At 49.8% G+C, this 14680-nt stretch overlaps 2 protein-coding genes across 3 annotated transcripts; both read left to right on the top strand.

Moving 5' to 3' along the window:
- Window positions 1-1621: 1621 nt before the first annotated feature.
- On the top strand, window positions 1622-5353 carry LOC131570760 (uncharacterized). The gene is made up of 3 exons (XM_058823155.1): window positions 1622-1801; window positions 3161-3335; window positions 4176-5353. Exons 2-3 carry the CDS (start codon window positions 3171-3173, stop codon window positions 4326-4328), a joined length of 318 nt encoding a protein of 105 aa, XP_058679138.1. The 5' UTR covers window positions 1622-1801; window positions 3161-3170; the 3' UTR covers window positions 4329-5353.
- Window positions 5354-6366: 1013 nt separating this feature from the next.
- Window positions 6367-11774, top strand: LOC131570759 (uncharacterized). Of its 2 annotated transcripts, none has more exons than XM_058823154.1 (6): window positions 6367-6633; window positions 7574-7687; window positions 8596-8652; window positions 9378-9500; window positions 11420-11533; window positions 11674-11774. In XM_058823154.1, the coding sequence occupies exons 1-6, from the start codon at window positions 6490-6492 to the stop codon at window positions 11749-11751; spliced, it is 630 nt and encodes a 209-aa protein (XP_058679137.1). In that variant the 5' UTR covers window positions 6367-6489; the 3' UTR covers window positions 11752-11774. The 2 variants fall into 2 exon arrangements, with proteins under 2 accessions (XP_058679137.1, XP_058679136.1); XM_058823153.1 differs by having other exon boundaries at window positions 6367-6654.
- Window positions 11775-14680: the final 2906 nt, after the last annotated feature.

Genomic DNA, 14680 nt, shown 5'->3' with positions numbered 1-14680 from the left:
GCTGGACTGCCGAGCCTCGAGTCCTTGGTGTGGGCGGGTCGCCGGTATGCAAATGAGATTTATGCTAATGAGGGATGCACAAATGGGGATACAATGGGAGGCGGTTTATGCAAAAGAGCTGTATGCAAATGAGGCGGTGACGTCATCGGGGTAGTTTGGGGTTTATGGGAGGTTGATGACGTCATCGGGGGGGAGTCGATGACGTCATCGGTGGAAGTCGATGACGTCATCGGGGTGGGAGGGGAAATTTGGGGCAAAATTCCCAAATTTGGGCATTGATGACGTCACCGGGGGCGGGCGGTCAGGGGGATTTTGGGGTGAAATTCCGGAATTTTGGGGTCCCTGGGATCATTTTGGGGTGAAATTCTGGAATTTTGGGGTCCCTGGGATCATTTTGGGGTGAAATTCCGGAATTTTGGGGTCCCTGGGATCATTTTGGGGTGAAATTCTGGAATTTTGGGGTCCCTGGGATCATTTCGGGGTTCAATCCCCAATTTTTGGTGTTAAAACCCCGAATTTTGGGGTCCATTCCCAAATTTTGGGGTTTCCGGGCTGATTTGGGGATTCAAATCCCCAAATTTTGGGTTTAATTCCGAATTTTTTGGGGTTCGATCCCCAAATTTTGGGTTCCCTTCCAAGATTTGGGGTTCAATTCTCAATTTTGGGGTTCCCGGGCTGAATTTGGGGTTCCATCCCCAAATTTCGGGGTTCAACCCCCAATTTTTGGGGTTCAACCCCCAAATTTCCTCTCCCCTTCTCACATTTTGGGGTTAAAATCCCAAATTTCGGGGTTCAATCCCAAATTTTGGGGTTCAATTCCCAATTTTGGGGTTCCCGAGCTGATTTTGGGCATCAAAATCCCAAATTTCGGGGTTCAAATCCCCAAATTTCAGCGTTAAATCCCCAAATTTCGGGTTCCCTTCCAGGATTTGGGGTTCAATTCTCAATTTTTGGGGTTCCTGGGCTGATTTTGGGGTTCCATCCCCAAATTTTGGGGTTCAATCCCCAATTTTTGGGGTTCCATCCAAAAATTTCGGGGTTCAAATCCCAATTTTTTGGGGTTCACTCCCCCAATTTCAGGTTCCCTTCCAGGATTTGGGGTTCAGTTCCCAATTTTGGGGTTCCCGGGCTGAATTTGGGGTTCCATCCCCAAATTTCGGGGTTCAATCCCCAATTTTTAGGGTTCAACCCCCAAATTTTCTCTCCCCTTCTCACATTTTGGGGTTAAAATCCCAAATTTCGGGGTTCACTCCCCAAATTTCGGGTTCCCTTCCAGGATTTGGGGTTCAATTCCCAATTTTGGGGTTCCCGGGCTGATTTTGGGGTTCAATCCCAAATTTCGGGGTTCCATCCCCAATTTTTGGGGTTCGCTCCCCAAATTTCCGCTCCCTCCCCAAGCCCCGCCCCCTTTCCCGCCTCCCGATGACGTCACCGCCTCCCTTCCCCCTTTTCCCTCCCCTCCCCCCCCCAAATTCGGGGTTTTTGGGGCGCCCGGAGCCATTTTGGGCTGCAGTGACCTCAATTAACGCCTCGATGACGTCATCACCACCCCAGCCGGTTTTTGGGGTGCCCGGACCGGTTTTGTTTTTTTTTTTTTTATTATTATTTTTGGGATCGACCTCGTTTTTTCAGGGCTTTAATTAAAGGTTTGGCGGGGTTTTAATGAATGCTTTTGGGGGCGCTGATGACGTCATAAAGGGGTTGCGGTGGTGACGTCATCGCAGCCCAAAAATGCGGCCCCGCCCCCCCCGAATCGCAGAGAGGCCGCGGCCGAATTTGGGGTGAGAGAGCTGCGGGCCAGGTGAGGGGAAAAGCGAATTTTGGGGGGAATTTGGGGGATTTGGGGCAAATCTGGGAATTTGGGGCGCGGGGGGGTGGGGGAGGGGTTTGGGGGAATTCTGGGGGAAATTCGGGGAATTTTCGGGATTTTTTGAGGGATTTTGGGGGGAATTTCGGGGATTTTTTGGAGGATTTTTGGGGGAAATTTGGGGGATTTCGGGGGGAATTTGGGTGAATTTTTGGGAATTTTTGGGGGGGGATTTTTGGCGGGTTTGGGAATTTTGTGGCGCGGGGAGGTTTGGGGAGGGGTTTGGGGGAAACTTTTGGGGAAATTCGGGGAATTTTCGGGATTTTTTGAGGGATTTTGGGGGGAATTTCGGGGATTTTTTGGAGGATTTTTGGGGATTTTTGGGGGGATTTTTGGGAATTTTGGGGGGGGGATTTTTGGCGGGTTTGGGAATTTTGGGGCGCGGGGAGGGTGGGGGAGGGGTTTGGGGGAAATTCTGGGGGATTTTTGGGGGAATTTGGGGGATTTTTGGGGATTTTTGGGGGGATTTCGGGGATTTTTTGAGGATTTTTGGGGGAATTTTGGGGATTTTTTGGAGGATTTTTGGGGGGATTTTTGGGAATTTTGGGGGGGGGATTTTTGGCAGGTTTGGGAATTTTGGGGCGCGGGGAGGGTGGGGGAGGGGTTTGGGGGAAATTCTGGGGGAAATTCGGGGAATTTTCGGGATTTTTTTGAGGGATTTTTTTGAGGATTTTTGGGGGAATTTTGGAGATTTTTTGGGGGATTTTTGGGGGAATTTTGGGGATTTTGGGGGGGGGATTTGGGGGAATATTTGGGGAGAATTTTGGAGTTTGAGGGGGAAATTCGGGGGGGATTTGGTTTTTTTTGTGGGGATTTTTGGGGGAATTTGGGATTTTTGGGGGAATTTGGGACTTTTGGGGTGCAGGGAGGGGTTGGGGGAATTTGGGGTTTTTTTTTTTAGGGAATTTTTTCGGGTTGATTTGGGGATTTTTGGGGTTTTCGGGGAAAATTCGGGAGGATTTGGGGTTTTTTGGAGGAAAAATTTTGGGGAAAATTTGGGCTGCGGGGAGGGGGGAAAGGATTTGGGAGGATTTCGGGGGAATTTTGGGGTAAAATTTGGATAATTTGGCTTTCCTGGCTTTTTTTTTTTGCTTTATTATCTGATGATTGGAAACATTTCAGTAATTTTTGGGCAATTTTTGGGCAATTTTGGGGCTACTTGGGATATTCTGGGCCGTTTTTGGGGGTTTATTTTGTGCTTATTTTAAACATTTTAAGATTTCCAATCTCATTTTTGCCAATTTTGATCGTTCCTGGCTGATTTTTTTCCCTTTTTTTCCCGTTTTTCCCCAGTTTTGGGGCCATGGGGCGCCTTTGCCGCTGCTGCCGCCGCCGGGGCCGCTCCAAGGCTCCCTCCCGGGGTCACCCCAAAAATCACAAAAACCTCCCCAAAAATCACAAAAATCTCCCCAAAAATCTCCCCAAGGGGCAGCGACACCCCCGGCCCTGCTCCCCTCCCCCGGCCCAGGTAAGTCCTGAAATTCCCAATTTTTAACCCAAAATTTCCATTTTTTTTAACCCCCAAAATCCCCTTTTTAACCCCCAAAATTTCAATTTTTTTTTACCCCCCAAAATCCCCAATTTTTAACCCCAAAAATCCACATTTTAACCCCAAAAATCCACATTTTAACCCCAAAAATCCACATTTTTAAACCCCAAAATCCCCAATTTTAACCCCCCCAAATCCCCAATTTTTAACCCCCAAAATCCCCAATTTTTAACCCCAAAAATCCCCAATTTTAACCCCAAAAATCCCCAATTTTAACCCCAAAAATCCCCAATTTTCAACCCAACAAAATCCCTTTTTAACCCCCAAAATTTCAATTTTTTAGCCCTCAAAAATACCCATTTTTAACCCCAAAACCCCCAAATTTTTACCCCCAAATCCCCAATTTTTAACGCCCAAAATCCGAATTTTTTACCCCAAAATCCCCAATTTTCAACCTCAAAAATCCCCAATTTTTAATCCCAAAATCCCCAATTTTCAACCTCAAAAATCCCCAATTTTTAACCCCAAAATCCCCAATTTTCAACCTCAAAAATCCCCAATTTTTAACCCCGAAATACCCAATTTTTAACGCCAAAATCCCCGATTTTTAACCCCTGAAATTTCAAATTTTAACCCCGAAATCCCCAATTTTTAACCCCAAAAATCCCCAATTTTTAACCCCCAAATCCCCAAATTTTAACCCGAAAATCCCCAAATTTTAACCCCGAAATCCCCAATTTTTAACCCCACAATCCCCGATTTTTAACCCCGAAATCCCCAATTTTTAACCCTTTTTTTCCCTCTCTCTCCCCTCCGCAGCCGCCCTGCCCGCCGATGACGTCACCGATGACGTCACCGATGACGTCACCCGTCCCCGCCTACGTCATTTGGCCGCCGCCGGCGCTGGTGACGCTCGGGGCCCCTCGGGTGGCGCTGCTGGGGGAGCCCCAGCCCCAAATCCGCTGCTTTTAACCCCAAAAATCAGAATTTCAACCCCAAAATTGACAATTTTTAAAGGAAAAATCGGGATTTAAAAAAAAAAAAATCGGGATTTTTTTCACTCAAAAAATTCGTGTTTTATAACCCAAAAATTAAGGGGTTTTAGCCCCAAAAAATCGGAATTTCAACCCCAAAATTGACAAATTTTAATGGAAAAAAATTGGGATTTAAAAAAAAAAAAAAATTGGGATTTAAAAAAAAAAAAATCGGGATTTTTTCACCCAAAATATTCGTGTTTTATAACCCAAAAATTGGTGGTTTTTAGCCCCAAAAAATCTGAATTTGAACCCCAAATTGACAATTTTTAAAGGAAAAAATTGGGATTTTATAAAAGCCAAAGCTGGGATTATTTTAGTCTAAAAATTCGGATTTCTTAAAGCAAAAAATTCGGAGTTTTTAGCCAGAAAATTGGGATTTTATAACTCAAAAATTGGGATTTTTGGAAGCACAAATTGGGAATTTTTAGCCCAAAAATTGAGTGTTTTTTTTTAACAAAGACATTTAGATGAAATAACCCAAAAATTGGGAATTTTTAAAGCAAAAAATTGGGATTTTATAAAGTAAAAATTGGAATTTTTTTTTACAGCAAGAAATTGGCATTTTAAAAAGTAAAAACTGGGATTTTTCAAAGTAAAATATTTGGATTTTTGACCCAGAATTGGGATGTTTTTATAGCTGAAACATTGGAACTTTTTAACCCAAAAGCTGTGATTTTTTAGCCCAAAAATTCGGATTTTATAACCAAAAATTGGGGGGTTTTAATGAAAAATTGAGATTTTTAAGGCCCAAAATTCGGATTTTTGACCAAAAATGTGGGATTTTTTAACCCAGAAATTCAGATTTTATAGCCCAAAAAAATCAGATTTTTGACCAAAAAAAATTGAGATTTCTTTAAAGCCTCCAATCAGGATTTTATGACCAAAAAGTCGGGATTTTAACCCCAAAAATTGTGATTGCTTTAAAACCAAAATTTGTAATTTTGACCCCAAAATAAAGATTTTGAACCCCAATTTCGTCTCCTGGGTGCTGAAAACAAAATCGGGATTTTTTTATGTTTTACCCAAATTTGGATTTTTTAGGCCCCAAAATTGGAAAATTTGGGGGGGGGGGGGGAGGGGCCGAATTTGGCGCCATTTTGGGGCGATTTTGGCGCCTTTTTTTTTTTCCTAAGGGGGCGTGGCCAAATTGTGGGGGCGGGGCTTGGTTTGGCCACGCCCCCTTTGCTCGGTCCCACAGCGCTCTAAAGGGGGGCGGTAACGGGTGACTGGTTTGTACTGGTTTGGACTGGTTTGGACTGGTTTGTACTGGTTTGGACTGGTTTGGACTGGTTTGGACTGGTTTGTACTGGGAGGGACTGGTTTGGACTGGTTTGGACTGGTTTGGACTGGTTTGTACTGGTTTGGACTGGTTTGGACTGGTTTGGACTGGTTTGTACTGGTTTGGACTGGTTTGGACTGGTTTGTACTGGTTTGTGGGACTGGTTTGGACTGGTTTGGACTGGTTTGGACTGGGAGGGACTGGTTTGGGGGACTGGGACAAACTGGGAGGGACTGGGAGGGGAGAAAAGGGGGTTTGGGGGGGGACTGGTTTGTACTGGTTTGTACTGGGAGGGGATTTGGGGTTACTGGGAGGGACTGGGAGGGGATTTGGGGTTACTGGTTTGTACTGGGAGGGACTGGGGGGGACTGGGAGGGGATTTGTGGTTACTGGTTTATACTGGTTTGGGGTTTAGGGGTTACTGGGAGGGAACTGGACTGAACTGGGAGAGACTGGGAGGGGATTGAGAGGGAACTGGGAGGGACTGGGATGGACTGGGATAAACTGGGACAAACTGGGATGGACTGGGATGAACTGGGATGGACTGGGATGGACTGGGAGGGACTGGGAGGGACTGAGAGCAAACTGGAACAAACTGGGCGGGAACTGGGACAAACTGGGAGGGACTGAGCGTGTCCGTACTGGTCTGTACTGGTTTATACTGGTTTATACCGGTCCATACTGGTTTATACCGGTCCATACTGGTTTATACCAGTTTATACCAGTTTATACTGGTTTATACCGGTCCATACTGGTTTATACCGGTCCATACCGGTTTATACCGGTCCATACTGGTTTATACTGGTCCATACTGGTGATGGCGGAGCTGCTGCTGCTGACGCGGGTGGTGCCCGCAGGGGGGGGAGGGGCGGAGGCCGCGGCCCCTCCCCCACCCCCCCCGGGACCCCTCCCCCACCCCAAGCGGGGGCAGCGGCTGTGGGGGGAGCCCCTGGCGCTGGGGGTGAGCGACTGGTTTGTACTGGTTTGTACTGGGAGCGACTGGGAAAGGGTTTGGGGGGACTGGGTTATACTGGTTTGTACTGGTTTGTACTGGGAGGGAGTTTGGGGTTACTGGTTTGTACTGGGAGCGACTGGGAGCGACTGGGAGGGGGTGAAAGGGGGAGCTTGGATTACTGGTTTGTACTGGTTTATATTGGTTTGTACTGGGTTATACTGGTTTTACTGGTTTATACTGGGAGGGCCTGGGAGGGGGTTTGGGGCTACTGGTTTGTACTGGTTTATACTGGTTTGTACTGGGAGGGGGGTTGTGGTTACTGGTTTGTACTGGTTTATACTGGTTTGTACTGGTTTGGGGTTGTGGTTACTGGTTTGTACTGGTTTATACTGGTTTGTACTGGTTTGGGGTTGTGGTTACTGGTTTGTACTGGTTTATACTGGTTTGTACTGGTTTGGGGTTGGGGTTACTGGTTTGTACTGGTTTATACTGGTTTGTACTGGGAGGGGGGTTGTGGTTACTGGTTTGTACTGGTTGGGGTTGCTGCTCTGTACTGGTTTGGGGTTTCTCTTGCCGGTTTGTGCTGCTCTGTGCTGCTTTCTGCCCTTACTGGTTTGTACTGGGATGAACTGGGAGGCCCCGGGGGTGGGGGAGGGGCGGCTCCGGGACTTTTTGGACTTTGGGATTCGGGAGCGTTTGGGGTGGGGGAGGGGCGGGGCCGGATCTAGGCCCTTTTTAGGGTGGGGGGAGGGGCAAATTTTAGATTGGGGGGGAGGGGCGATTTTGGCTCCCTTTTTTAGGGTGGGGGAGGGGCGATTTTCCCTCCTATTAAATTCGGATTTTTTTTTTCGTGGTTTTTTTTTTTTTTTTTTTTTTTTGGTGTCTTCCCCCTCCCCCCTCCCCCCCCCCCCCCACACCCGACCCGCCCCTCCCCCCCCCCCCCCAGGTGTCGCAGGTGCTGCTCGGGAGCCTCCAGGGGGCGCTCGGGGCGGCCCTGCTGGGCTCGCTCGGAGACCCCGTGGGGGCGCAGCTCGGAACGGCCCTGGGGAGCGGCCCCGTGGTGAGGGGGGAGGGGCGGGGGGGAGCGGGGGATACTGGGAGGGACTGGGAGGGACTGGGATAGACTGGGATAGACTGGGAGGGACTGGGATCAAACTGGGATAGACTGGGAGGGACTGGGATAGACTGGGATATACTGGGATAGACTGGGGTAGACTGGGAGGGACTGGGATCAAACTGGGATAGACTGGGAGGGACTGGGGTATACTGGGATAGACTGGGATATACTGGGATAGACTGGGAGGGACTGGGATCAAACTGGGATAGACTGGGAGGGACTGGGATGGGATTGGGATATACTGGGATATACTGGGAGGGACTGGGATCAAACTGGGATAGACTGGGAGGGACTGGGAGGGACTGGGATATACTGGGATATACTGGGGATATACTGGGATATACTGGGATATACTGGGAGGGACTGGGATCAAACTGGGATAGACTGGGAGGGACTGGGAGGGACTGGGATATACTGGGATATACTGGGATATACTGGGATATACTGGGAGGGACTGGGAGGGGACTGGGATATACTAGGTTATACTGGGAGGGACTGGGGGATACTGGGGTATACTGGGAGGGACTGGGAGGGACTGGGGGATACTGGGATATACTGGGATATACTGGGGTATACTGGGGTATACTGGGAGGGACTGGAATGGGATTGGGATGGGATTGGGATATACTGGGATATACTGGGAGGGACTGGGATAGACTGGGATAGACTGGGAGGGAGTGGGAGGGACTGGGATGGGATTGGGATGGGTGAAAAGGGGATTCGGGGTTACTGGTCCGTACTGGCCCATACCAGTCCATACTGGTCCATACTGGTTTACACTGGTCCGTACTGGTCCGTACTGGTCCATACCGGTCCATACTGGTCCATACTGGTCCATACTGGTCCCACAGCTGATGGTGGCGGGGGCGGCGCTGGCGGCCATGGCCAAGGGACCCTCGGCCGGACGGGTGAGAGCGGGGACAGTGGGGGACAGTGGGGGGTGGGCGGCTGCTGGTCACTCACTGGTCACTCAGTGGTCACTCACTGGTCACTCACTGGTCACTCACTGGTCACTCAGCAGTCACTCAGTGGTCATTCAGCGGTCACTCAGTGGTCACTCTGGTCACTCAGTGGTCTCTCACTGGTCACTCAGCGGTCACTCAGTGGTCACTCAGCGGTCACTCAGTGGTCACTCTGGTCACTCAGTGGTCTCTCACTGGTCACTCAGCGGTCACTCAGTGGTCACTCAGCGGTCACTCAGTGGTCACTCTGGTCACTCAGTGGTCACTCACTGGTCACTCAGCGGTCACTCAGTGGTCACTCAGTGGTCACTCAGTGGTCACTCAGCGGTCACTCAGCGGTCACTCAGTGCTCACTCAGCGGTCACTCAGTGGTCACTCAGCGGTCACTCAATGCTCACTCATTGGTCACTCAGTGGTCACTCATTGGTCACTGAGCGGTCACTCAGTGCTCACTCAGCGGTCACTCAGCGGTCACTCAGCGGTCACTCAATGCTCACTCATTGGTCACTCAGTGGTCACTCAGTGGTCACTCATTGGTCACTGAGCGGTCACTCAGCGGTCACTCATTGGTCACTCAGTGGTCACTCATTGGTCACTGAGCGGTCACTGAGCGGTCACTCAGTGGTCACTCATTGGTCACTGAGCGGTCACTCAGCGGTCACTCACCGCAGGCTCGGGCCGCGCTGGCGCTGGACATCGTGGCGTCCATCGTGTCCTTCCTGGCCCTGGGCGTGCAGGGGCTGCTCCTCCCCCACAGCTGCCCCTGGTGCTACAACCTGGGCCCGGCCGCACAGGTGAGCGCCCGCGGCCGCCTCCGGCCACTGACGGGCAGTGGCGGTCAGTGGTGGTCACTGATGGTCACCACCGGTCACTGACGGGCAGTGGCGGGCACCACCGGTCACTGATGGTCACCACCGGTCAGTGATGGTCACCACCGGTCACTGATGGTCACCACTGGGCAGGGATGGGCAGAGACGGTCACCACCGGTCACTGATGGGCAGTGATGGGCAGGGATGGTCAGGGATGGTCACCACTGGTCAGTGATGGGCAGTGGTGGTCAGTGATGGTCACCACTGGTCAGTGATGGGCAGTGATGGTCACCACCGGTCAGTGATGGTCACCACCGGTCAGTGATGGGCAGTGGTGGTCACCACCGGTCAGTGATGGGCAGTGATGGTCAGGGATGGTCAGTGATGGGCAGTGGTGGTCAGTGATGGGCAGTGGTGGTCAGTGATGGGCAGTGATGGTCAGGGATGGGCAGTGATGGGCAGTGATGGTCACCACCGGTCAGTGATGGTCAGTGATGGTCAGTGATGGTCACCACTGGTCAGGGATGGTCAGTGATGGGCAGTGATGGGCAGTGATGGTCACTCTGGGGCAGTTTGGGGCAGTTCGGGGCAGTTATCGGTCACTCTGGGGCAGTTATGGGTCACTCTGGGGCAATTTGGGTCAATTTGGGGCAGTGTATGGGACAGTTATTGGTCACTGCTGGTCACTCTGGGTCACCGTTGGTCACTCTGGGTCACTCTGGGTCAATTATGGGACAGTTATTGGTCACTCTGGGGCAGTTATTGGTCACAATGGGCAGTTATTGGTCACTCTGGGGCAGTTATGGGTCAGTTATTGGTCACTCTGGGGCAGTTATTGGTCACTTTGGGTCACTCTGGGGCAGTTATTGGTCACTATTGGTCAGTTATTGGTCACTCTGGGGCAGTTATGGGTCAGTTATTGGTCACTCTGGGGCAGTTATTGGTCACTATTGGTCAGTTATTGGTCACTCTGGGGCAGTTATGGGTCAGTTATTGGTCACTCTGGGGCAGTTATGGGTCAGTTATTGGTCACTCTGGGGCAGTTATTGGTCACTATTGGTCAGTTATTGGTCACTCTGGGGCAGTTATGGGTCAGTTATTGGTCACTCTGGGGCAGTTATTGGTCACTTTGGGTCACTCTGGGGCAGTTATTGGTCACTCTGGGGCAGTTATGGGTCAGTTATTGGTCACTTTGGGTCACTCTGGGGCAGTTATTGGTCACTCTGGGGCAGTTTCGGGTAGTTATTGGTCACTTTGGGTCACTCTGGGGCAGTTATGGGTCACTCTGGGGCAGTTATGGGTCAGTTATTGGTCACTTTGGGTCACTCTGGGGCAGTTATGGGTCACTCTGGGGCAGTTATGGGTCACTTTGGGTCACTCTGGGGCAGTTATGGGTCACTCTGGGGCAGTTATGGGTCACTTTGGGTCACTCTGGGGCAGTTACTGGTCATTTATTGGTCACTCACGGGTCAGTTTTTGGTCACTTATTGGTCACTCATGGGTCACTTTATGTGTCAATTTTGGGTCATTTCTGTGTCAATTAAGAGTAAAGTTTTAATTTTTGGTCAGTTTGGGATTAATTTCAGGTCAATTTTTAATCAATTTTTGGTCAGTTTGGGATTAATTTCAGGTCAGTTTTTGCTCAATTTTTGATCAACTTGGGAATAATTTCAGGTCAATTTTTAATCGATTTTTGATCAATTTGGAATTAATTTCAGGTCAGTTTTTAATCAATTTTTGGTCAATTTGGGATTAATTTCAGGTCAGTTCTGGATGAAATTTTGGGTCAGTTTAGGGCTGGATTTAGGCCCATTATGGGGTCATGGTCTGGTCAATTTTAGTGTCAATTTTCTGTCATTTTGAGCCGATTTTCCCCCTTTTTCCCCCATTTCCCGTCCACCAGGGGGTGCTGCTGGGCACCCACGTGCTGCTGCTGACGTCATCAGCGGCGGGGGCGGTGCTGGCTGTGATTGGCTGCGTGGCGGCCGCCAGGGCGCGCCCCAAGGCGACGCCAATGGTGAGTGACAGAAGGGGCGTGGCCACGGGGTGATTAATGAGGGGGGTGTGGTTTATAAGGGTCTTGCTTCATTATATGGACATTGGGGCGGGGTTGTGGGCGTGGCAAACACTGACCACGCCCCCTGTCCCCGCCCCCAGCCCGTGGTGATCTATCAGACAGCGATGCCTGCCCCAGGGGCGGGGCCAGCTGAGACCACGCCCCCTGTTCAACAATAAAGACCAATCACAGCTGAGAGTGCATCTGGCTCCGCCTCCTTTATTTGATTGGCTGGGGAGGGGGATGAGGTCATTGGTGGCGCTGGGGGCAGCCCAGAGCTGAACTGGGAGCCCTGGGAGCCAACTGGGAACCAACTGGGAGCCAGCTGGGAGCCTTTTCCCCTCAGGTTTTAGCCCTTTTTTGTCTTTAAATTTCCCACCCTTTTTGTCCTCAGATTTCCCACCCTTTTTGTCGTCAAATTTCCCGCCCTTTTCTCCTCCATTTTCCCCTCACACTTCCCTCCATTTTCCCCTCACGTTTCCCCCCATTTTCCCCTCATATTTCCATCCATTTCCCCCCTCACAGTTCCCACATTTTTTCCCCTCGTAGTTTCTGCTATTTTCCCGTTTCCTCTCCTTTTCCCCTCACGTTTCCCTCCATTTTCCCTCACATTTCCTGCCTTTTTTCCCCTGAAAGTCCCTGCCATTATCCCCTCACATTTCCCACCTTTTTTCCCCCTCACAGTTCTTGCCATTTTCCCCCTCACATTTCCCGCCTTTTTTCTCCTGAAAGTTCCTGCCATTATCCCCTCACATTTCCCACCTTTTCCCCCCTCACGTTTTCCCCTCACATTTCCCTCCATTTCCCCCCTCACGTTTCCCTCCATTTTCCCCTCACATTTCCCTCCATTTCCCCCCTCACAGTTGCCACCATTTTCCCCCTCACACTTCCCACTTTTTTTCCCTCACATTTACTTACATTTTCCCCCTCAGAGTTCCCACCTTTTTCTCTCATGCTTCCCTCAATTTTCCCCCTCATAGTTCCCGGCCCTTTCCCCTTCACACTTCTCACTTTTTTCCCCTCATGTTTTTCGCCATTTTCCCCTCTCATTTCCCGCCATTTTCCCTCCATTTTCTCCCTCATAGTTCCCGGCCTTTTCCCCTTCACACTTCCCATTTTTTTCCCTTCACATTTCCCCCCATTTTCCCTCACATTTTCCTCCATTTTCCCCCTCATGCTTCCCACTTTTTCCCTTCATGTTTGCCCCCATTTTCCCTCACATTTTCCTCCATTTTCCCCTCACGTTTCCCTCCATTTTCTCCTCACTTTTTTCCCCTCAAAGTTTCTCCCATTTTCCCATCACAGTTCCCGCCCTTTCCCCCCTCATGTTTCCCACTTTTTCCCCTCATGTTTTCCTCCATTTTTCCCTCACGTTTCCCTCCCTTTTCCCCCTCATGTTTTCCTCCATTTTCCCCTTCACAGTTCCTACCCTTTCCCCCTCATGTTTCCCACTTTTCCCCCTCACGTTTTTCTCCATTTCCCCTCATGTTTTCCTCCATTTCCCCCCTCACGTTTCCCAACATTTTCTCCTCATGTTTCCCTCATGTTTTCCCCATTTTTCCCTCATGTGTTCTTCAATTTCTCCCCTCACGTTTTCCTCCATTTTCTCCTCATGTTTATCACCTTTCTCCCTCGTGTTTCCTGCCTTTTCCCCCTCACAGTTCTCGCCCTTTTTCCCCCTCGTGCTTCCCACTTTTTTCCCCTCACGTTTCCCCTCGTTTTCACTCATGTTTTCCTCCATTTTCCCCTCACTTTTCCCCCCATTTTCACTCGTGTTTTCCTCCATTTTCCCTCATGGTTCCTACCATTTTTCCCCTCACAGTTCCCGCCCTTTTCCCCCTCATGTTTCCCACTTTTCCCCCTCACGTTTTTCTCCATTTCCCCTCATGTTTTCCTCCATTTCCCCCCTCACGTTTCCCAACATTTTCTCCTCATGTTTCCCTCCATGTTTCCCTCATGTTTTCCCCATTTTTCCCTCATGTGTTCTTCAATTTCTCCCCTCACGTTTTCCTCCATTTTCTCCTCATGTTTATCACCTTTCTCCCTCGTGTTTCCTGCCTTTTCCCCCTCACAGTTCTCGCCCTTTTTCCCCCTCGTGCTTCCCACTTTTTTCCCCTCACGTTTCCCCTCGTTTTCACTCATGTTTTCCTCCATTTTCCCCTCACTTTTCCCCCCATTTTCACTCGTGTTTTCCTCCATTTTCCCTCATGGTTCCTACCATTTTTCCCCTCACAGTTCCCGCCCTTTTCCCCCTCATGTTTCCCACTTTTCCCCCTCACGTTTTTCTCCATTTCCCCTCATGTTTTCCTCCATTTCCCCCCTCACGTTTCCCAACATTTTCTCCTCATGTTTCCCTCCATGTTTCCCTCATGTTTTCCCCATTTTTCCCTCATGTGTTCTTCAATTTCTCCCCTCACGTTTTCCTCCATTTTCTCCTCATGTTTATCACCTTTCTCCCTCATGTTTCCTGCCTTTTCCCCCTCACAGTTCTCGCCCTTTTTCCCCTTCGTGCTTCTCACTTTTTTCCCCTCACTTTTCCCCCCATTTTCACTCGTGTTTTCCTCCATTTTCCCTCATGCTTCCTACCATTTTTCCCCTCACAGTTCCCACCCTTTTCCCCCTCACGCTTTCCACTTTTTCCCCTCAAAGTTTCTGCCATTTTCCTATCACATTTCCTGCCCCTTTCCCCTCACGCTTCCCACCTTTTTTCCCCTCACATTTCTTGCCATTTCCCCCCTCACATTTCCCAATTTTTTCCCCTCACAGTTCCCACTTTTTTCCCCTCGTAGTTTCTGCTATTTTCCCCTCATGTTTCCTCTCCTTTTCCCCTCATGTTTTCCTCCATTTTCCCCTAACGATTTCCACCTTTTCCCCCTCACATTTCCCACTGTTTCCCCTCACATTTCCTGTCCTTTTTATCCTCAAATTTCCCTCCTTTTCCCTCCATTTTTCCACTGTTTCCCCCTCATGTTTCCCTCACAATTCCTGCCATATTCCCCCTTCACAATTCCTGCACTTTTCCCCTCACATTTCCCTTTTTCTCCTCAAATTTCCTGTCCTTTCCCCCCTTTTCCCCCCTCACATTTCCCATGTTTTCCTCCTCATTTT

This window comes from Ammospiza caudacuta, chromosome 38 (assembly GCF_027887145.1).
Source record: "Ammospiza caudacuta isolate bAmmCau1 chromosome 38, bAmmCau1.pri, whole genome shotgun sequence".
Classification (NCBI taxonomy): Eukaryota; Metazoa; Chordata; class Aves; order Passeriformes; family Passerellidae; genus Ammospiza; species Ammospiza caudacuta.
Note: the sequence above shows the minus strand (reverse complement) of the source record. Positions and strands in the feature narration are given on the sequence as shown.